This window comes from Gallus gallus, chromosome 26 (genome assembly GCF_016699485.2).
Source record: "Gallus gallus isolate bGalGal1 chromosome 26, bGalGal1.mat.broiler.GRCg7b, whole genome shotgun sequence".
Lineage (NCBI taxonomy): Eukaryota > Metazoa > Chordata > Aves > Galliformes > Phasianidae > Gallus > Gallus gallus.
In genome coordinates this window covers 587382-609248 of record NC_052557.1, presented here as the reverse complement: position 1 = coordinate 609248, position 21867 = coordinate 587382, and the positions used below count along the sequence as shown (strand labels likewise).

The following is a 21867-nucleotide window of genomic DNA, read 5'->3' as shown; positions in this document are numbered from 1 at the left end:
CCATTCATCCCAATGGGAACGCGGCACCCCCTGCAGCCCGGCTCCCGCGAAGCTGTGGGACCCACACGCTGCCCCCCCCCCCCATCACAGCTCTCCCACCCAGGGCAGTGCTATGGATGGAAACGCACCACAGCCCCTCACGCCCCAGCAATGTGGCCCTTCCCCATCTTCCAGCACAGCCGGACACAGCGGAGCTCCGTGCCCATATTGCAGGGGTGGAAGCGAACGCATTCCCACTCAGCCCCCGCCCCTTCCCAGCCCCCCCACTGCTGTGATGCACAGCCCCGCTCCCCTTCCCCGCTGCTCCTGTCGGGGAGGACCGACCCCGGTGTGACGCCTTCACACCCCTCACACCCTTTGCAAACGGCACTCCCGCAGACCAGCAGCTCCCGGCCCGGTGCTCAGCGGGATCAGCTCCGCTCACCTCCTCTCCCTCGGGCTGCAGACACGTCACGGCAGGGCAGATGGCATCTTCGTCCTCGGAGTCCTCCTGCTCAGAGAACGACGTGTCCGAGGGAACCAAATGGCTTTCACTGCTGCGCTGCGCCTCCAGGAGCCGCTCCCTCTCCCTCTCCATCCTGCTGCTGCTGCTCACGTCCTTTGTGTGACTCAGTTTCAGTTTCTTCTTTTTGGGCGTCCTCATTTTTCTCACCCTCGCCCTCTTCTCATCACAGAAGCTCTCCCTCTCGAAACGGCGCTTCAGTTTCCTCTCCATGTAACTCATCCCATCCTTTTTGCCCCGGCAGCACTCACTCTGTCAGAAAGGTATTTGACAAAGGTGAAGATGCAGCTGATGAACACGACTCCATTGTAGCGCACCCCGTGCTCAGGAGGAGCCTCCAGGACAAGCAGTGTTTGTCGGAGCGCTGCGCAGGGGAGCAAAGGACGGGGCCACACTTCAATGGGAGTTTATAGAACAAAGATTCTCATCTCCTGCCCACGCAGCACCAGGGGCAGCCAGCAGGGCCCTCAGCCAGGAATGGATGTCGTTATCACAGAGGGAGATCACAAAACCCACATCCAGACTGCAGAAGTGCATCAGACCCCAAATGACATCCAATGGATTGTGCACAGTATTGACTTCCCCACTGCTTTTGGGCAGGAGAAACACCTTCCATGGTAGCACACACACACACACAGTACGATGCCCACACTGCCCCATGCTGACCCCCACGCTCAGACATTCACCTTTTCATTGCTCGGCCCGACCGATGGTTTCTGCTCAGCCTGCAGGGAGGGGCTCTGCTTTGTGAATAGGATCTGGTACAGCTCCTGTATTTCAGGCAGAGAAACCTGCAGCAGCTGTGCTTCCATCATCAGCTCGTCCAGCTCAGTGCTGACAACTGCCACAAAGAGAGAAGAAAAGGAAACCCCCCATGTCAGCACCGATGGGAACACAACCCCTGAAAGACTTTACATCTGCAACTGAACAAATTCACTCTCATCTGTTCCCTCTGCGCCGCTCGTTTTTAACAGCAGAGTTGAAATGAGAGTTAAAGGCTCCCACAGCACTGACAGCACTGTGACTTCATCCTCCCCTGCCTGCAGTTGGTGCTAGCCCTGCAGCGAGGCGCTGCCACCGTCCTCCTTCCTCTGCAGACACAAATTAGCGTAGTGATCTCCTCACTGCAGCACGAGTGGATGAGATGGACAGAGTGGAATTCAGAAGTGAAGCCAAGAGAGGAGAGGAGGAAGAGCTGAGGATGAGCCTCGCACTGAAAGCTGCCCTGTGGGCACCACCCCCACCCCACAGAATACACACCGGGGCTTTTGCAGCAGCCCCAGAGAGGGCAGCTCACAGCCACGGCCCATTTCAGTGCTTTGTGGTACCAAATTACGGAGCGCTCCTACTTGGAAGCACGAAACTAAGGCTGGACGTGGACCTGTCCTCATCAAACACATGAGAAAAAGAAAAGAAAAAGAAAGAAAACTATCAAAGTGAAGATTACAAACCATGAAGTGGGATGCATTGCTGTCCTGTAGAAAATGGAGAATGTAAGTATATGGTTCTGTTATCCCAGTCATGAGGCATGGAGAATGACATAGCTCCGATTGTTTGAGAAACCTAGAAAACAAAACAGAACAACGCACAGGCATTTCGTTACACAGTTCGGCCTGAAGTGTCCCACAGCTGCACAACCAAACATCAGAACTCGTCTCCTGTACAGTTGCTCCAGACCTGCATTCCTGCACAGGAGCCCTAAACCCTTCATCCCGAACCTGGAGCTGCTGTTCTGGCTGTGACTGCACGCTGCCCCACACAGCACGGCCACGGTGACACCTCCATACCCCTCAGCTCCTTCCTGAGCCTCTCCTGAACCTCTCACAGCAGCACCCAACCTTCACTCTGAGCATCCGGGCCCCTTTATAAGCCCCATTCTCTGTCCCTGCTCACAACTGGTTTTGGGCTTTGTTTCTCACGCCCCGTTGTCCCCTCTGTGCAGCACTGCGGGCAGTGGGAGGCACTGCTGCTGCAGGACAGGAGGGCAGCGCCGAGAAACGCCATCCAAAGAAGGCAACTCAAAGTCCATGCAGGGTGAGGTTCTGAACTCACAGCTCACCCCGAGAAGGGATGGACCCCCGTGGCTGCACTGAGCTCCTGCCTGGGCTCCCCCACTGCTGCTGCTCCTGAAGTGCAGCCCCAGCACAGCCACACAGACAGCACAGAGCAGGCAGCTGGATAAGCAGAAGTGAGGCTGCTCAGCAAAACCTGAAAGCAACAGTGTGTGTCATTTCGAGGCGGTTCGCGTTCTTTATGCTGCACAGACCTTTTGTTTCAGGCTTTTTCCCCCCTGCATTTATCATCTCAGGAGCACCAGGACTGGGATGCACCTCGCACTGCCCCTGCCCTTTTTGCTGACAGATCTCTTTACCAGAGGAAGCCCCAAACTGTCCCAGGATCCCACCTTAAACACTGCAGCTCAACTCAGGGCAGTTCTGGCCAAGGTCCGGCCTGGGAGTTTTAGTGTAAGCGACACAGAGGGAAAGAGGGATGAAGACCCTCTGCTGAGAGCCACCTGATCTGAGCAGAGCTCAGAGCCCAGGAAGGTTTATGTCTCCATTCCCAGCTCTAAGGTTCAAATGCTTGTAAGATAAGAACACAAAGACTGATCAAATACTGAGAGCTCTGGGAAGCAATAGCTCAGCAGCTGCCATCAGAGGCGTCCCATCAGTGCCCAGAAGCAGGGAGAAGCAGAAGGAAGGAAAGGTCCTTCAGGAGCCGCTGTGCTCAGCACTCAGCAGGACGGAGCAGCGAGCTGGCACTGCAGGACACACACTGTGGCTCCCAACCCTAATTCCTTACGTCTGTAAAGCGAAGCACAAACGCTGGCGAGACGGATTGCTTATGAGGAGATACAGAGCACCCAAGAAGCAGAGAGGTGTCAAATTGACTCTCATTGACACATCCCACCCGCAGCCAGGGCTGCCCGGGGCACTCAGCCTCACCTTGTTTGTCTCGGGCAGCGGCCCAGCAGTGCTCTGCCACCTGTTGTACAGCAATCCTGAGCCCACTTTGTCCTGTAGAAGTTTTAGATTCCCTGAATATAACATTTGTTGGGCTCTGTGCTGCCAGTTCACAGTTCTCTCTATCATGTACCGCAGGGCGTCCCCCTCGGGGAGCCGCACGCGGATGCGCTGCAGGGAGGCCAGCAGAGGAAGGATCTTCTCCAAAGGCGGCTTTTCCGAGCGGCGGCACTGCGGGCACAGCCACACCCGGGGTCCCTGCAGGGCGTGGGGCACGGAAACGCAGCCAGTGTGGAAGAAGCCCCTGCAGAGCTCACACTGGATCATGGGGGCAGCCGGCTCCTTCTGGCACACGCAGACCTTCAGCTCCGCGTCCTCCTCGCTGCACAGCACCTTCCCCTCGTTGGCCGCCCGCAGGGAGCGCAGCGCTTCCATCTCTTTGAGCCGCGCTTCCCCGAGCGTCGCCATCTGAAAGGGGAGTCGGAGAGAGGGGATGAGAGCTGTGAGCTGTGCATGGGCACGCTCAGAGCCACCCCGTGTGATGAGCTCCAGCCCTGCCCACCTCCCCTCAGAGCCGTCAGCACGGGAAGGGAAGCCACGAGGACACAGCCATGAGATTTCTCTATCCTGTTTTTCCACCAGGACCAGAGGCACGGAGCAAACCGAGCTCACAGAGCTCACAGAGACCCCCTTGCAAACGTAATGACAGCCAACCCAAATGGACTGCAACAACAGAACCTCCAGGTAAGCAGCCCCGCAGTGCTCACCGCAGACGCGGTGTCTTTGCTCTCACTCAGAGCTCTCTCCAGGTCGCTCAGGCTCTCCAGTTTGGTGCTCCTCTTCTTCCCGCTCGGCATCGGCTCCTTCAGCTTCTTCTGCTTTCGTTTCAGACCCAGCGTCCCAATATCACAGCGGGGACACAGCACCTGGGGAGAGGAGCAGCACGGGTGTGAAGCTGTGACTGCGTTCAGGCCGCCCTCACAGCCACGTGCAACCCTTTGGCTCAGGAATCCCTGCTGTGTTCACACTGCAGATCTGGGCTGCGGGGAGAGGTCAGACGGCAGTCGGGGGCAGCGGGAAGGTGGAAAACTGAGGGCCCACCCACGTGTTTAAGTTGACAATTAGAAGCTCGGCGCAGTGCAGGCACTTCGGGCTCAGCTGTACCATCCTAAGAGGTAACATCTCCCACTGTTTGAGGAGTGAATCCCCAGCTGGGACGCGCCTTTGCTGCGGTCTGAACAGCGGTGCTGCGCGGAGCGGAGCCCTCTTACCTCCAGGAGGGAATACGGGGAGTTCTCGCACAGGAACGTGTTGGCTGCACACTCCTTCCACGCCTGCACCTCCGCCACCAAGGACTCGAGCCGTGGCAGGTAGTCCAGGTGCACCGGGATCGAGCGGCCCCGTGTCACCAGCTCCACCAATGTGTCCAGGACGGGCACGCGCCCTCCGACCTGCGGGGTCACACATCGGGCAACGCTCCATGGGCTGAGCAGCTCTATGGCCGCACCACGAGGAGCCCGGCAGCACAGCGGGACAGAGCTCAATGCCGCTGCAGGCCTGAGAAGGGCTGTGCAGAACCTCCAGCACCACAATCGCAGCTCGGGGAGCGCAGCCCTGCTGGGCACGGCCCCACAGCCGCCTGCTGACACCGGCGTGGAACTGCAGCCTGAACCCCCGGCACACACAGCCGCGCTTCCATCCCCAGCAGCCGGAATTCCACAACCCAAGGCAGTCCGACTGAGCCCCCCACGATAACCTTCAAACAGAAGTTGCAAACCTGGAACGCGCTTTGGTCTTCCAAAGGATTTAACGCTTGGGAAAGTTTGTTTGTTCGTTTGTTTTTAAATAAAGCTTCAAAATAAGTTTCTATTAAAATCCCAATTCAGGTTGGGTTGACCTGAAAACATCAGCACGCCCGGCCAGGCTCACTGCTCACCCAGGACCCACACAGTGCCATGAGAGCACACGGCACCACGCTGCAGGGCAGGCGCTGCTGACGGCACCAGCACACAGCACGGATGTGACAGCAGCCCCCTCTGCCCACGGAGAAGCCCACAGCTCCGCTGACGCACCTGCAAAGCTTCCACCTCCTGCAGCCAGTCCTGCGCCTTCTGAACCGCGTCCTTCAGCGCCGCGCCGCTGGGCAGGTAGGCAGGGATCTCCTCTATCTCCTTCACTGCCACCACGAGGCTGCTGAGCGACTGCCTTGGCCTGGGCACGAGAAACAGCTCAAATGTAAAACAGCCACAACGCCTGGGGCTCACCGAGCAACCAGAGATGTGCACAGAGCACGGGGGGCACAAATAACACACGGGGAGCCCCCAGAAATGCTTGTTTGTGCGCTGAGGACTCCCGCTGGCAATGCTAACAACGGGAAGCAATCCGCTGCCTGCTCCAAAAAGATTTCCATTTGGGCTCCAGGAGGTCCAACATTCAGCAGCTGCTGAGGGCGGACCTTTGGTGCTCCAACACCGAACCCCGCAGCAGAATCAGCTGTGAGATCCTACAGAGACGCTTCAGAAGGCAGATAATGACAGTTCTGTGATCCTAAATGTAACTGGTGGGACACGCATGGGAACAACGCATGCCAAATAATGTCACATACAGCCACTGCTCTGGACAGCTCTTTGTTTCTTCCTGCTTTCTGGTCAGGTTAAGGATCAGCAGTTGCAAATAAAAGAAAGCTGTGTAAGTGAATACATCTGATTCTGACCAAAGCTGTGCTTTGAAATTGTGCTAGGACCACTGCTTACCCACCTTGAGCCCATCCGAGGCTTTTGCTGTCACTGACTGACTGCCCTTCTGTCTTTTTTGCCTTAGCAGCTCCAGGTGAGCACCGCTCCCAGGAAAGCCTGGGACATTTTGGGCTGTGGTTGGACTGCATGACCTGAGGGGTCTTTTCCAGCCTTAATGGTTCTGTGACTTCTCAGCTGATTCTGATCTTTTGAAAAGGTACAAATTCAGCTTCATCTCTACTTTGGAAGCTGAAACCAAACTTACCCCAGTTCTGTGCTCGGATGTTACTGCTTTCTAAGAGCCTAGCAGGCAGGAAATAGCCTGGCCCATAGAATAACATCTACCCGTTGGAGATACATCTCTGCCTCAGCCCCATCTGGGCACACATCTCCCACCCGAGTGACAAAGGGCTGCACAGGACGGATCCCGGCACTCAGCCCCACCTCCATCCCCTCCGGGAGGACACAAACACCTGCCTGGCACAGACACAACAGGGAACCCCTCCGGAAACGAAGCCAACGATTCTCATCTCAAACAGCAGCACAAAGGTCCGCTCCTACCTGGCCTTGATCAGGTTTCTGGCTTTGTCATCCCAGTGCTCGGACACCGTCAGCAGCTCCTGCAGCTTTGCCATGGCCTTCTCAACCGCTGGGTAGGGAGCCAGGCCAACCCCCGAGTCTATGAGACGCCTCATATCGTCCAGAGTGAGGGAGTTCTGCTCTGCCGAAGCCATCTGCACGTCCTCCAGCCAGCGGGCCTGCTCCAGCCGGACCCGCAGCTCAGCAAGTTGGGGTAAATCCACGTCGAAGTCAAAGCTGACATCCAGCAGCTCCTGGAGCTCCGCAGCGCTCGGCATTTCTTCAGAGAGCAGTTTTTGGCTTTGCTGCTGAAAAGCTTCCACGCGATCGAGAAGGTCCTGTAACCCAAAACGCACCCATGGAACAGAACAAACCCGACTGCCAGACCTCCCACACGTTGAAATGCAGCATTAACCGCTCAGTTTAGCTTTGCTGACCACCACCACATTACCACGCACACAGTGTGCGCAGCACAGTACTGCGGTGGCCGGGAGACCCCAATGCTGCACCCCCAGCACACAGCACAGCTGTGAGCCCCTCCCCACAGCGACACCGCAGCAGTGCCAGCTGCCACGGGATGGGCGTCACACTGAGGAGCAAAAGGCTCTCAAGGGAAGTTCAGAGCTCCATCAGTGCCACCTCCTGGCTTCGTTCTGGGATGTCTGTGAAGCCTGAAGAACATCCGTGCAATTCCATGATGGAAACAAAGCCTTCCTAGAGATACCTCAAACCATGAGCCAATCGTCGGGAACTCGGGCACTGATGGGAATCCTACAGCTGGGATTGCCTTTATTCTCTTACATTTTCTTTCTAAAAGCAATCATATTTTCCCTGTTTGGACACGTGAACACCTCTGTGCTGAGGTCCTTTCACTTTGCCCGTGTCCCCGGGCAGCAGGCACTGAGCAGAGCCTGAGCTGCAGCTTCCCACCGCTCAGCTGTGACTCCGTCCTGCTTCAGGACTGCAGAGAATAGAGAAGAATGCAGCAGCTGTACGTGTCTGATATTGCCCTGCTCAGGGACACCAGGTGCAGGGAGCTGCTTGGATGTGCTGCTATTCCCGGGCTTCTGCTTTTTAAATTATCAGATAACTTCAGAGCAACAATGCTATAACCAAAAGGCAGTGCCATGACCAAAAGGCAGTACACAGAATTCTACAATATCTGAATCCCATAACGGAGACCTGACAGAGCCTCAAAAGCCATCGCCACGGAAGGCCTGCCAGCCTTCATCTTTGGCACAAACAGCTGAACGAAGGGGTGAACGAAGGGCAGACGTGGACCAACACAGAGCCCACATTACCTTCAGCAGCGGAGTCTGGCTGAGCACGCAGGGGAGGGCGTAGAGCTGCCTGACAAACAGCCGCAGCTCATTCACAGTCAGCTGGTTGGGGCATTTCCCTCCTCCGGAGCGGTACCTGCAACCACAGCCAATTAAACCTCGTCAGATGCCACTGAATGCAGATCTAAGCCCCTCCAACTTCTGCTTCTGGCTCCTTGTGAACTGGGCTTCCCCCACACGCAGCGCAGCACCCGAAGACACCCCGCAGCCCAGGGCTCACATGAGGGGAAGCTGGAGTTACTGAGGGCAGAATAAGGCATTGTTGAGAACACTCCTTCGTATTGAACGATATTCTGGAACAGCTCCTCAGCCTGGGCAGAGCACCAGCAGTTACAGAACCAACCCAGACTTCTTTCCAGAACACAAAGCAATTGTGGGTAACCGTTCCGTTCTGTTGCAATAGCTATTGTAGGAAGCTCTCCCCGTGCCCACACCGAGAGGGAGCAAATCCCACCTCTGAATGGGTTTTCCACCCACAGGTCATGCAGGCACTCCTCAAAAATCCTCTCTGTGCTGAAATCATCATTTCCATTTTCACCTAAACGAGCGGCCGCTCAGTGCTGCCCAATGAGCTGCTGTTAAAGAGCTCTCTGGTGCCAAGGCAGGATAGCAGGAGGGGAGAGCAATCTCTTACAATGCTGGCTCCAATGGAACCCACAACGCGTTGTTTAAATTAATGAGGACAACACCACCCCTGCGGGACAAACAGCTGCAATGGGAACGCAGCTCTGAATCCTTCTGACTCAACTCCTGCACAGAACGGCTGGCAGCAGCAGGCAGACACACACCCAAACAGCGCCCTATCTTCAGATTCCACCAGCAAATAACCTGAAGGTGTCACGTAAGTGCTGCCAAAGAGAGAGCGAGCGCTGCTCAGAGCTCTCATGCAGCAGTGCCAGCATCACCAACCCAGGGTAGGACACCTCCGTTTTCCATAAGGAGTAATGAATGCAGTGCCATTGGCAGCCCCAGCCGCTCTCAGCCCCTGTGCCACGAGGACACCTGGACTGCATCTCAGTGGGAGCTGCTCCTTCTAAAAGCATCACCACCACTTTCTGCCCCCAGGGAACGACAGAATAGCGGAGCAGACTGAGAGCTCCACGTGAAGGAAGGCTGAATCTCCCCATAAAGATGGTTCTCTCGAGAAGACAAAAAGATTCCCTTCCTTTGCCAGTCTTTCACCGCTGCCTGTCGCTCAGCACTGACACGGGGCTCAGGTTCTGCTGCAGACACAACAGCCTTTACCTGGTTTGTCTTTTGCCATTAAGGAGCTGCTGTGCAACCGAGGCGCATTTATCTGCGTCCTGTGTGACCAGGCGGAGGTGCCGCAGCAGATCGTTGTCCGGGAACTTCTTCAGCTCTGATTCTTCTATCAAAGCCTTGAAACTGATGAGACCTTTTGGGGAAGACACCACATTAGCACAGATGTCCCCTCACGATGGACTTTAAACATTCAGGTGGAACAGTGCAAACGCAATAAACGTATTTCAACTCCAGTTATGTTTTGTATGAAAGAGCAAAGCAATTTATAACCTTCTCACAAAACTTCCAGAGAAACAGCAGCTGAAAGATTTACTTTGCACCACGGAATTGAACACGACCTCCTCTGGCTGTCACACGTGACAGAAGTTGCTGAGGTTCTCAAATCAAACACTTAAAGTCAGTATTATAGCAGGGTGTGTGCAGACAAAGGGAGGCACTTACTTCTCTTATTGCTGATCTTTGCTTCCAGAGCTTCGTTAACGTTGGAAGCCCATTCGTTGTACGACTCTGCACGCATCTTCAGGGCGTTCATCATCGGGTAGAGCTCCTCCAGCGTGTAGCGGTACCTGAGCAGCACAGGGGCCAAAGCTTTCAGCACAGACTGAGGGAGCAGAGCACACTGCCCATCCAACACAGCAGCAATCTAACAGCACCGCGGGGCTCACAGCTCAGAGCTGCACCTCACACACCTCAGTCACACCGAAAGCACAGAAGGTGCATTTGCGTAGGGCTGAGATGTGACAAAGAGCAGGAAAAAAAGACAGCGGGAAGGAGAGCTAACAGAGGCAAACCAAGGGTTACTCCACAAGGACTGGAAGTGACGCAGCGAAGATGACCGTGCCGCTATAAATCAAAAAGCCAATTAATTTGCTCAGTAATTTCTGCCATCATAGAGCAAGACCAGAGTGCTGAACAGAAAGCATCTCTGTGCACAACCACATGGAAGGAACTTTGTTTTGAGAGCGCTGTGTGCAAAGGGACCACCGGAGACAGAACACAGAGAGCATCACTGGCACAGCACAGCCACAGCAAGAACCTCCAGAACGCAGCTTATCTGCTTACCCCAGTTTGTATTGGTAGGTTGGGCAGGAGCAAAGATCCTCCACGTGATACAAGCACACCAGCAGCCCTGGTTTGCACGGGCAATAAACAGCAGACATGAAACAAGTGGTTTTGCACTTATAGCACTGCCGTTCGTCATCGGGGAACAGCTCGAATGCCACCCTCTCTGAGTCGGTCACCCCCTGCAGAAGTGTGAACAAACACGTGTGCGTTCCTTTGGAAGCTGAACAACAACATTTAGATACAAGGCATGAAAGTCAGACAGCAATCTCTATTGGGAGGGCAGATGGTAAGGCAGGACCTGCAGTGTCTCCCCACGCCGTCTCAGTTCATCGCAGTATCCCCACAACTCACCAGTTTCTGAACCTTCTCACGCAGCATCTTCTCGTCATCGATCATAATGGCCATGTCCTTCTGCACAGTGGATGCCACCACGACATCGAGGATGTCAGCCTTGGAGGCCATCTTACAAATCATCTCATCGTGGGAGAACACGCAGTAGCGGCTCAGCAGCCGGTAGTGCTCTATGCACTGGCGTCCCAATGGCAACTGCAACGACAAAAGCCACAGTATGGGCATGGAGTTCTTAGTGAAAAGCACACCACAGTGCTGATGCTTTGTGCTACGAACCAATAGCTACCAAAGGAAAGGCTGAGACAAACCCTTCCAGCAGCAGCACCCCTAACTGAGCACAGAACAAGAGACCTCTGGCAGAGGAACCACAGACAGCCACAGCTCACTGCATTCCGCTCCCAGCAGCACTGGAACAATTTCCTCCCCAGCTGGGGACCGGGTCTGCCCACCAGCAGTAAAGCACTGCTCGTGTGACAGCTAGAGACAAGTCTGGAACCGCACGCCTTACAAGAAGTTGGTTTTGGAACGCACCCAATCCACGGTGCAGAAGTTCACAGCTTCAGCAAAATTAAAACCCTGATTGAAGCCGCTGTGATAAGCCCTCGGGAAGGTGATCACAAACTCCCCAGCACACTGATTGGTCCGATAAACCTAGGAGAGAACACAGACACCATCGGGTCAAAGCTGAACAGAACTAACAGGGTTTGGCCCCCCGACAGAAGCTGTATGGCAAAAAGAAGGGTCTGATCAAACAGGCACAGCAGGAGCTCTGGCCACCATTTCCATCCGAGATGCAGAAATACATTACATTAAGGTGGAGCTCCAGAGAAGATCTGGCAGGCAGTTCCCAAAGCAGTGACCCCACTGCCCACCCGCCTGCACAAACACACTGCACTACACAAGGAAGACACACCACACACGGAAACAACCCCAACATCTCTGCAATAAAAGCTGTTTCAATTATCCAGCGTGAAGTGGAATGCAGTGCAGATGAAAGAGGGCTGAGTCAGGGAGCAGTGCAGGAGTCCAACATACGGGCACTCCGTGGGCCATCAAAGTATTCGGGTTCATTATGGTGACAAGTTGGTGCAAGAGGTCTGGCTGAGACTCAAACAGCTCTGGAGCAAGCTTCTTCATCACGTCCTCCAGCTGTTCTGCTGCGTACCCCGGGGCTCCATACCACGTCTTTGGCTCTCCCCTGCAAGATTATTTACAAGGTTAACTACAAACAGCCCTGTAAGACAACCTGTTTAAATACACCACGTCAAAAGGGGGGTAACATCAGCAGGAGGAAACGTAAGGATTGTGTGCTCTCCTCAATGCTCACACTTTATGCAGGTCCCTCCTCCAGACCTGCGTTCTGCACCACCCACATTTCAGAGAGCACATTTTAAACACTGTGGAAAGAAAAAGAACTGAGCCCTGGGGGATTCCACTCCTCACACAACCAGTGTTCCAACACAGCAAGCAGTGCACCACGTCTAAGGCTGCAGGATGAACTGCACAGCGTCCTCAGCTGGGCTCCGTGAATCTGCTGTCAGAAGAGGGTGAAGGAAGGGGACACAGCTCCCCGGGTCAACCCCACACTCACCAGTGCAGATAGTTGATGGAGTAGCTCCAGTGGTCCTCAATGTGCCAACAGAAGGAAGAAAAGCACATTCCCACATACAGCCAGGGCAGTTTCATCCCACATATATCTGCGGTGATGTGGGCAAGAACAGACTGCTCCATCACAGGCATGTTGTTTAGATTCCAGCCACTATCGAGGTACTCCTGGAAATCAAACAGAGTTTAACAAACATGGAGTGAGAAAAACAACAACGTGTGGCTGCCAGAAGAGCACGAGAAGAAAAGCATGAGAAGAAAAGCATCCTTCCCAATCGAAACACACCAGGAATGGGTCAATCAGCCAAGGAACAAAACCTCTATTGTCCCGATCCTTTTGAGTAACCTTATCTGACCTGCTTTGTAAAAACGAGATTGTTTTGTGGGCTTTTTTAATCTCAAAGTTATTCATTAACTTCCATGGTAAACCTATGGCTCTCAATGTGTGACCACCAGGTATTTCATTTCTGCAAAACTGATGTAACTCTTCGAGTTCTGCACAAAGCAAACACTCTGCAAACCAGTTCCATTATTTCGCTTTGAACCCAAAGCGACTGATTGGAGAACGGATACAAACGAGCACAGTGGACTAACGAGGACCCACCTCCTCCTCTGGTCTCACTTTGAACTTCCCATCTCTAACCGGGAACCCACTGCCAAACTCCTTTGAAGCGATATCAGCTCCGTATTCCACGGTGACGTCCTCCTCAATGGTGCTAACGAGTCTCCAGAACTCCTTCTCGACCAGCTCAGTGGGGACCATCTGGGTGTGACAAAGAGAGGAATAACACACATGGAGTGCACACACACACACAGGGCGTGTAAAGCTCAGTGCAGCCAGGACGTGCTGCACCTCCGGGGTCTCAGCAGTGCCTGCAGTTGGATGCTGCCCCCTCCCCACAGAGGCTTTCTCAGAGGTGAAAGAACGAGCAGCCAGTGGAACAGAAAACCACGACGCCACCAATGATGATGGGAACCACCGGCATAAACAGGAACCTCTGATCTGCCAATTCTCCCCATGTAAAAACCAGGATCCTCCTCCTCTCCCCCTTCCCCCTCAGTTCCACATTTAAAATAAGCACAGAAAATCAAACTGCGTTACAGCACCAGGGTGAGAACAGCACATACGTGGACTGGCATGTTGAAGTAGTCGGACTTGAAGGCGTCTGCCATCTCCCCGAAGGTGCGCAGCGTGTAGTCCCGAGCTGCCTGCTCAAAGCCAAACGCTTCCTGAGGCTTATTGCACTCCTGCAACCACAGAGACCACGATTTCCGTGAGGAGTTACCACAGAACAATCCACACTTTGATTGTACACAGGTGGGATATGACTGCCCTGTGTGAGAGGGGCAGGAAGGCGGACCCCAATGGAACCACACATCACAGCGGCAGAGGAACAGCCAGGAGGGGCACTCAGGAGCACCCCGACCCCCTGCCCTGAATGCACCGAGCACAGAACTGATGGGTAAATGCGTACAGACATCAGTGAGTCCACGTGTCAATGCCATTATTTCTTCTTCCTCCAACACAGCTCAGAAAACAAAAGCAAAAGCTTCCATACTGAAGCATACAGTGCCCCCCCCCATTTGAAACACAAAAGGAAGGTACCCATTAAATCCAAAGTGTTCTTTGGAATTTCAGCTGTGTTAATGCACAGCAGCCTGTGGTTGCAGAGCATCAAATGACAGCTGTGCAACATGGAGCACACCTGGCCTTCATTCTCCTTCCCTCCTCCCTCCCCTTGTTTGCACAACCGTGCGATAACAAATGGTGTTTGCAATCCCTGAGCCCACCTTCAGAACAGAAAAGGTTTTCAGCCTCTTACACCGTTTGTTGAATTACCTGAGCCAAACACTGGGGGCACCTCCAGTCCCCTTTGGGAACATCGTGAAGGGGTGGAATTAAACAGAAAGTATGGTAACTGTCATCACAGCCATCACACAACAGGAGACGGTCCTCGTCGTTACCACTGCCACATAAGAGACACACATACAAATCCACCTGGAACGAGAAATGGCCAGAGCAGGGATGTGAGCACTGAAGAACCGGTGGACAAACAGCACTTTGTGCACGGCATCATATGTGCCACTCAGCAGAGTGTATTTCTATCGCCCCTCTGCAACGCAAGTCAGACTCGGTGTTATGTCTGTGCTGCAGTTTACGCTGCCTGCCTCCCACACTTAGGGGGGCGCAGACTGCAGGCTCTGCCATGGACTTTTTCCTCAAACAATTCAGCAGGAATCAGATAACCCCAGAGCAGCAATTTGTGTGTCCTGTGTGTAGTGCAACTTATCTGTGCCGTTACTTTCAGCATTGCAGCAGCCCAAAGCTTCACAAGCATCTCTACTCCTCAGGCACAGATGCTGTTTGATTTCAACCCCGTGATAAAGCACAACTGGTTTTACTGTGATGTGAGTGACAGCAAACATCACTGCGTCCCCACAGAGCCCCAGCAGCACAGGGCATACTCACAGCACTGGTGGGCTTTTTGGATCGGGCTTTGGCTTTGTCCCTCTCCTGCTCCCCAGCGTGCTCTCTCTTCTCTGCAAGCTTCACTGCGCTGTACGTTTCCTTTTCTGGGGCAGCAAGTTAAAAAAAAGCCATTATAAAACGGTTAACACTTAGCATCACCGGTTATTGCTTATTTGGTTTGTTACTACTGTTCAGATCGCCACAGGACATTACTTTCTGCACAGAGCTCTCCGTGCCCTCCACCTCTGCTGCACGCTGTGCTCAGCGCCAGCCGTGTGGCCACGTCCATCAGCTGCTCTGCTGCCCCACCTCAGGACGGCAGCGAAGCACCAACACAGCTTTGGTTACACTGAGGCAGCATCTGAACGCCAGCAGTGCCCACGAGAGCCGGCATTGGATGGGTGCAACTGCTGAATGAAAGCCTGCCCCTAAAACCAAGGCTGTGCAAGGCAGAGGACCCCACTGGCCGCTCACCGTTCTCACACTTGGGAGGTGCGCAGCCCATCCTGCGTCTCAGGTTGTGCGTTCTCACCTCTGGAGAATCGGATTCGGTTTTAATGTTGGTTGCCTGGTGAAGAGAAAAAAGGAGTTAAGAGAGTAAAAATGAGCAACTAATTGATGCCCTCAGTAGAACGCTTTGGCTTTGCATTTGGATCTGGGAGAACCTTGGCTGCCCCTCGAGCTCAGGGCTGCCCACCCTCGGATGGAGCCCCTCACAGCTCCCAGCCTGACCCCGGTTTTGGTTTCTCTCGCGTTCCTTTTTCAGGTACCACACAATCCACACAGCTCTAAAAGCTGACATCTGTTCCACCAAGACAAACCACCATTCACCACTGGGGTGCAGCTGGGTGCGCCCCCACAGGGCAGGGCCGGCTGGGAGCAGCAGCTGAGGTGGGGGCCGCTCTGCACGGGGCTGGGGCTGCACCACCGCCAGCTGCCTCCCAACCCAACCACTCTGTGGTTCGATGACTGCGGAGACACCAAACCCACACAGCATCGCTCCAACACTCCATTGAGCCCCATCTCAGCTCCCCGCAGACGACGCCCCCCAGCCGGCTGAGCACAGAGCGCACACATCCGGGCAGCTCACGCAGCCCACCTCGGCCCGCAGGCGCTTCGCTCGGCGCGCGGGAGGGCAGCTCTCGGACGGCTGCACCGACTGCCTCTGCGGGATGTCGTGGGGTTTGTACTCCTTGTCCTTCGTGTCGCTGGTGAGATCCGGCTTCTGCAGACACTGCGGAGACACAATTGGAAATAGGATTGCTTCACTTCTGCCCCCGCTCCTGTTAGGAACTTTGTGCTGAGCAATTTCCTGGCTCGTGTGAGGAAATGCAGAACAGGGCCTCCATATTTACTATGCTGAGTTAATAGAAACAATATTTGTGACAGTTCTAACAGTACCATTTTGAACAAGTTTCAAAATCCCTTTTTCTTGCCCAGCAACCGGAACTGCACTTCCAGATGCCAAAGCACTCCTGACCCCGAGCTGCAGCCCCCAGCACAGCTCTCCCCGCAGCCCGACGCCGCTCCAGCAGTTGCTGCTTTAGGCTCCCAGCTGCACACGCAGCCCTGGCGGTGCCCCACGTCGTGCTGCTGGCACACAACAAGCAGCACAGCAGCGTGCAGCCACACTGCGCCCCATCCTGCTCACAGACACAGAGCTCTGCCTGCAGGGACCGCAGCAGTTCCGTTCCTCGTGCGTTGTTGGAGGGGACGGCACTGCAGGGTGAACTGAGAGCAGAAGAGAAGAGGACGACACGAAGGAGTGAAGGCTGCCTCTGTGCTCAGGTGGATTCCTGAAAGCCGTGCACACGTTTGGCACGGAATGCATTAAGAGGCACAGAGCAGTGCTCAGTAACAGGAGACAGAACGGGATGCTTTTCAAGGAGAGAACAACAAATACTGAGGGAAGGAGGAGTCTCTTCTGTCAGAAACAGCCCACCCATCTGCAGCCACATCCCAGCGCTGGGTGTCCGCTCCTACCAGAGCTGCCAGCAGCACAGCAAAGAGGATGGGGACTGCACAAGAACTGCTGTGGTGGCACTGGGATGGATTCTGTGTAGACAACAAAAGAAATCAGACTTTGAGAAACAGATTGCAGAGATGGGGAGGGAAGAGAGGGAAAAGTGGTGCTTCAGAAGATGAAAAGGAGCGAACAGAAAAGGGGACCAACGCACGGCAGGCAGAATGCTGCTGGGTTTAACGACTCTCCTCAGTTCTGGGTCCTCCAATTACACCCTCACGTGAAACCTGAACCTTCACTACAGTTTCTACTCCTTCTGGTAACTGAGGACATACGATCCTTGAAAGCAAATATCTAGAAGGCAAAGAGCCTTTCCTAAACAAAGTTAAGGATGAAACACTGAAAGAAAGCAACAAATAGCAAAATTTGCCTCATTTCAGTGCAGCGTCTGAGCAAAGAAAAGCACTGCTCAACAAAGGGAAAGCCCAGAATTCATCTCCTCCACTCCACACTTCTGTTGAAGTAGAAATGTTTCCCACTGCCTCAGCAATAGGGAGGAAAAGCAGCAGCACGAAATGGCAGCTGAAGGTTTCAATTCTTGTAGGTACGACTGGAACACGAAGTGCTGTGTTATGAATGAACCTCTCTGAGCAGCACAACAAAGTGCAGGCATGCACCCCTCCCAAGGACACCCTTTTGGAAAGGCTGAACAGGTCAGGATGAGATTCAGGTTATGGCACAGGAAAGGATGCCATTCCTTAGCATTGTTTCCACAGAGAGGAGGAACTGAGCACTGCCAACCAAGCAGCAGAGCAGGGAGCTGCTGGCGGACGGATGGCGGAAGCTGTGCAGGGCTTCTCCTGAGAGCTGTGCTGGGCAGCACTGGAGGAACCTCCCGCCTGACACTGACAGCTGGAGCATCCAACGGCTGCATCCTCTCCACAGACAAAAAGCACAGAGGCTGAGACTGCTGCTAAAGCACTGAGCTGACACACAGGCAAACGAACGCCTCCGAATGGGTGACGCAGCCCCACAGCGCCATCAGAGAGGGGCCTGCAACCACCTGCTGATCTGTGGACGTGACTCTACTTTGCATTTGACAAACAGCACTAAAACCACTGCTGGAGGTACAAACAGTCATACTGGGGGGTTCTGAAGGCTGCATTCCAGCTGGTTGCTGTGAGGTTACCTCGAGGAATCCCACTTAGCAGCAACTCTAAAGCATTACTCTTGGCTGCAGGCTGTGCTGTGGCTCTCTGCACGGATTGCTGCACCACCACAGACCGCACGTTACCAACTGCATGCTGCAACGCATGAAATGCGGGCCCTGGAAAGATTCCTCTGCCACAGAATTAGCAGACTGGCTCTGACGGGGTAGCACTGAAGACACAGCACAGCTTACCAGCAGGCTCGCTCCGGACTGGAACAAGTTGTAAGGATAGAGAATTCGCTCGTAATGCGCGCGGATGTGCGAACCCACAGCCTTGCCAGGAGCAAAGCCCATCCTCGTGGCGATTTTGGTCCATTTCCTCTCCTTGCAAACGACATCAAACCCTCCTTCCTCTGCAACCAGCTGGAAGAGAGAACAGAACGGCTCCAGGTTTAACACTGAGGTGATCAGCATTGAAGGAATGCGCTGCGAGTGTCAAAGGAAACAGAGACAGTGCAATTACTGCTTTAACAGAGGAAACTCGTGATTCCATGACTCTAAAACCACCATTTCTTTACAGAAGACATAAAGGTTATTTAGAAGCTGTAACTGGGACACATCACCCAGCCAGGAACTGCAGCCTTCTTTGGGTTACTCTGCAGACAAGTCAGCACTGTGTGTGATGAGCAAACAGCAGCTCAGCACTCCTCAGGATGGCCCGGCTGCGTTTTCCCCCCTGCTGCACACTGCAGTGCAGCACCACCACTCCCCTCACTGCAACGTTCCCCACGAAATGGGCTCAGAACCAACCAAATAGGAACTGCTGTGTGTGTGAAGAGGTGGAGAACCACCCCTGGGGGCGGTGAATCCCAGCCCTCGCGGTCAGAGCACAGCGTCCTCCACAGGCCTAACAGCCTCCATCCCCAAAGTAACCGATCCTTCACCCCCTCACTCCTACTGGAAATGCCTTTTCTACCTACTGCTGCTCAGCAGCTCCCTCCAGTTACAAACCTAAGTTCCTTCCTGACCCATTTGTTTCCAGGTTCAACTGCAGAAGAGCTGAACGCCTCATTCCATCCCCGTGCTCAGGTGAAAACTCCCACCGCTGCATTTCCTATGATTGTGTCACATTACCTCAGTCGGCTTAAATAAAGTGATGTATTTCCAGCTCATCTACAGCCCCAAATCCTGAAAGCTATAACACACCACCACCTTCAGGGGAGCTCCCCTTGAGCAGCCTTACCCTGTTAAGCTGAAATAAATCCAGGATCTTCCTCTCCACGTGTGGAATTTTCAGCGTGCAGCCCTGAAGCTCCCAGAACTTCGCAATCTGGTCCAGGAAATTCAGCTTCACGCGGGTTTGGGCCTGGAAAGCAATGAGTGAGCAGCCACGTGCAGCCACTGCTTCCCTTCCCAGCACTGCTGCGCTCTCAGCCCCGCTGCCCACCCAGCCCTGCCTGCCCGCTGCTCCCACCGCCGCCCTCCCGCCGCCCGGGTTGATGCCGGCACTGAATGGAAATGCCCACAGACAGACTTTGCACCAACCACGTTTTCTGACTGTTCTGAGCGGGTCGTTATTTGTAAGGCCCTCCCTACGTGTTCCAACTCTTCTACTTTTGAAAGATGCTGTAGATGCGCAAAACGAGGGCAGAAATGCTGCAGAATTTGAGCGTAACCACTTAGAAGTGGAGCTGTGTGCCTTCAATGAGCATCGCTCCTACTTTCTATGGCCGGTATGCCCTCGTGCAACAGCTGCAACACGAGGATTTCTGTCTGTTAACCCAAAGGCACCAAACGCTGCTGGCTGCAGTCACATGGAGCTCACGGGCAATCTTCTGAAGAGCCTCATTAAAGAAAGGGGAAAACCAAAGAGAGAGCAGTGTGTGGCTCTGCAGCTTACCTCCAACTCATTGAGCCGCTGGATCCTCGGCGTGAAGTGAAGTTTGTCAACGTCACACGCAAATGGAGGCTGCCAGTCCTGGGAAAACAGAAGTGCCCCATCAACAGGGCAGGAGGGGAGCGGGGCTGCCCAGCACAGCACAGAGCAGCAGAGCTTCCAGCCCCAAATTCCACGTCTGCAAACAGCTGGGAGCAGCCGGAGTGCGAGCAATTAAACCTGAGCATCACCAGCAAAACAAAACACCTGCAAAGCACCGCTGCTGTTGGTAAATACGACTACAAAGGAACGTTATCTCTCAGATCTCCAACACCGACCACGTGCCGGCGGTTTGGCAACACGCAGCTTTGCTGAACTACATTAGATTTGATCTGAACTTGACAGTAATTTATTACTTATAAAGCAATCTGATTATCACTAATTACGGAATGAAGATAACGTGCACAGCAGTGCTGAAACGGGAGAGCTCCGCGCCGGGAGAGACCTGCAGAGCAATGCGCCCCTGCAGTGCGCTCAGCAGAAACGTCGGAGCCACGAGCTGCACAGCCCTTATTTCAGCAGGGAAATCAGACCCGGGGCCAAAGCAGCCACGAGCAGCACGGGAAGCAACGACCCACCATGCCAACAGCTGAGCTCAATGCACACCACGGCACACTGTGCTGCGCCCAGCAGCAGAGCCTGCAGCAGGGATGTGGAGTCACAGAGCAGAGAGCAGAGGACTCCCAGCCACATGTTTTGTTCAACAACACACAAAACCGGCCCAAACCCCACGGCAGCGTGGACAAGTCTCGGGATCCTACAGGGCATTTTCGGTACACCAAGGCTAAGCAAAGCTGGAATTAAAACTGAGTAAGCTTCCAGACTCACCAGTGCACCCGGCAGACCCTTCAGTCCGTGAGCTGCTCGGCCCACGGAGCCGTGCCGCCCTCACACTGCAGGCGCAGGACCAGAGGTCCCCAGCAACCCACACCACCCCCCGGGGCACCCAGAGCACATCCACAGCCCTCAGTGCAGATCCAGTTCTGTACCCCGCAGGTCGGTTACCGAAGCACCACCTGCAGCATCCAGCAGGCAGCCCTGGGGTCACCGATCCACTCCCGATTCCCACACACCTCAGTCTGAGCTGGGAGTCAATAAAACCCATGAGAACAATATTAGCAGCTTATGTTTCTGGCGTGTGGGAACCGCCTCAATTCCCGAAGCAGACACAAAACGAAATCAAGAATTAACACGTTAAGGCCCACAGAACTCCAGGCTGTGTGAAGGGCGCCGTGGTTTCCGACTGCCCATCTGCGGCCGTATCCCCTCCTGGACGCAATGCTCCGAGCACTGCTCTACACACACATCGTGCCCTTTTGCTCCCCTACACACGAGCAGCTTCCAAGTGCTGCAAGTAAAGACCTTCCTCCCAGTTCTGTTCTGAAGCCTCTCCTACTCCTCCAGCACCTTTTGCAAATCGCGAGCAGCATTTCAGACGCAGTCGTTCCCACGTGAGACAAAAAAAGACGACCCGTCACTCCATTATTTTGCTAGACAGCGCCGTGGTGAGACCCAAAGGAGGACCTCAGCAGTTCCTGCCATAGAAACACGCTCACTCAGTGAGCACAGCAGCTTGCCGGGATGCCCACCCCGCACACATGACCCACATCCTTTGTTCCTGATCCCTGTGAAGGTGCGCCGTGGCTGCTGGCAGAGGGAGGCAGCGGTGGCACTGAGGTGCACGTTCTCACACCAAGAACACGGAGAGGACTGCAGGATCGGGGAAGCTCTGCAGAACCGACCTGCGCTGTTTGGCACCGCAGCGGTGCCAGGGCTGACCACAAAGCTCGTGGAGGGGAATTAATCCCTCCGTGACCTCCTTGGGGCCGGCGCTGCCACGCAGGGCTGCGGGAGCAGGCAGAGCTGGGGCAGAGCCCTGCGGGGAGATGAGCTCCTGCCTCGAGTGCTTCTCATTGGAGATCAAACCGGGCTCTGTTATGGGCTG

The 21867-nt window shown here is 54.5% G+C and overlaps 1 protein-coding gene across 2 annotated transcripts in view; it reads right to left on the bottom strand.

The window, feature by feature from the left end:
* Window positions 1-21867, bottom strand: part of KDM5B (lysine demethylase 5B) — a 28442-nt gene that overhangs the window by 977 nt on the left and 5598 nt on the right. For both annotated transcript variants that reach the window (NM_001031029.2, XM_046904138.1), the window contains exons 2-26: window positions 19887-19964; window positions 19230-19352; window positions 18239-18409; window positions 15973-16107; window positions 15348-15441; window positions 14874-14977; window positions 14244-14402; window positions 13532-13651; window positions 13008-13166; window positions 12390-12571; window positions 11834-11996; window positions 11330-11449; window positions 10799-10993; window positions 10445-10626; window positions 9824-9948; window positions 9365-9515; window positions 8081-8195; window positions 6762-7117; window positions 5538-5676; window positions 4737-4916; window positions 4233-4391; window positions 3448-3933; window positions 1954-2065; window positions 1189-1343; window positions 425-754 (exon numbers count right to left, since the gene is read on the bottom strand). In NM_001031029.2, the coding sequence (NP_001026200.1) occupies window positions 425-754; window positions 1189-1343; window positions 1954-2065; window positions 3448-3933; window positions 4233-4391; window positions 4737-4916; window positions 5538-5676; window positions 6762-7117; window positions 8081-8195; window positions 9365-9515; window positions 9824-9948; window positions 10445-10626; window positions 10799-10993; window positions 11330-11449; window positions 11834-11996; window positions 12390-12571; window positions 13008-13166; window positions 13532-13651; window positions 14244-14402; window positions 14874-14977; window positions 15348-15441; window positions 15973-16107; window positions 18239-18409; window positions 19230-19352; window positions 19887-19964 (4293 nt within the window). The remainder of the gene's footprint in view (window positions 1-424; window positions 755-1188; window positions 1344-1953; window positions 2066-3447; window positions 3934-4232; window positions 4392-4736; window positions 4917-5537; window positions 5677-6761; window positions 7118-8080; window positions 8196-9364; window positions 9516-9823; window positions 9949-10444; window positions 10627-10798; window positions 10994-11329; window positions 11450-11833; window positions 11997-12389; window positions 12572-13007; window positions 13167-13531; window positions 13652-14243; window positions 14403-14873; window positions 14978-15347; window positions 15442-15972; window positions 16108-18238; window positions 18410-19229; window positions 19353-19886; window positions 19965-21867) is intronic.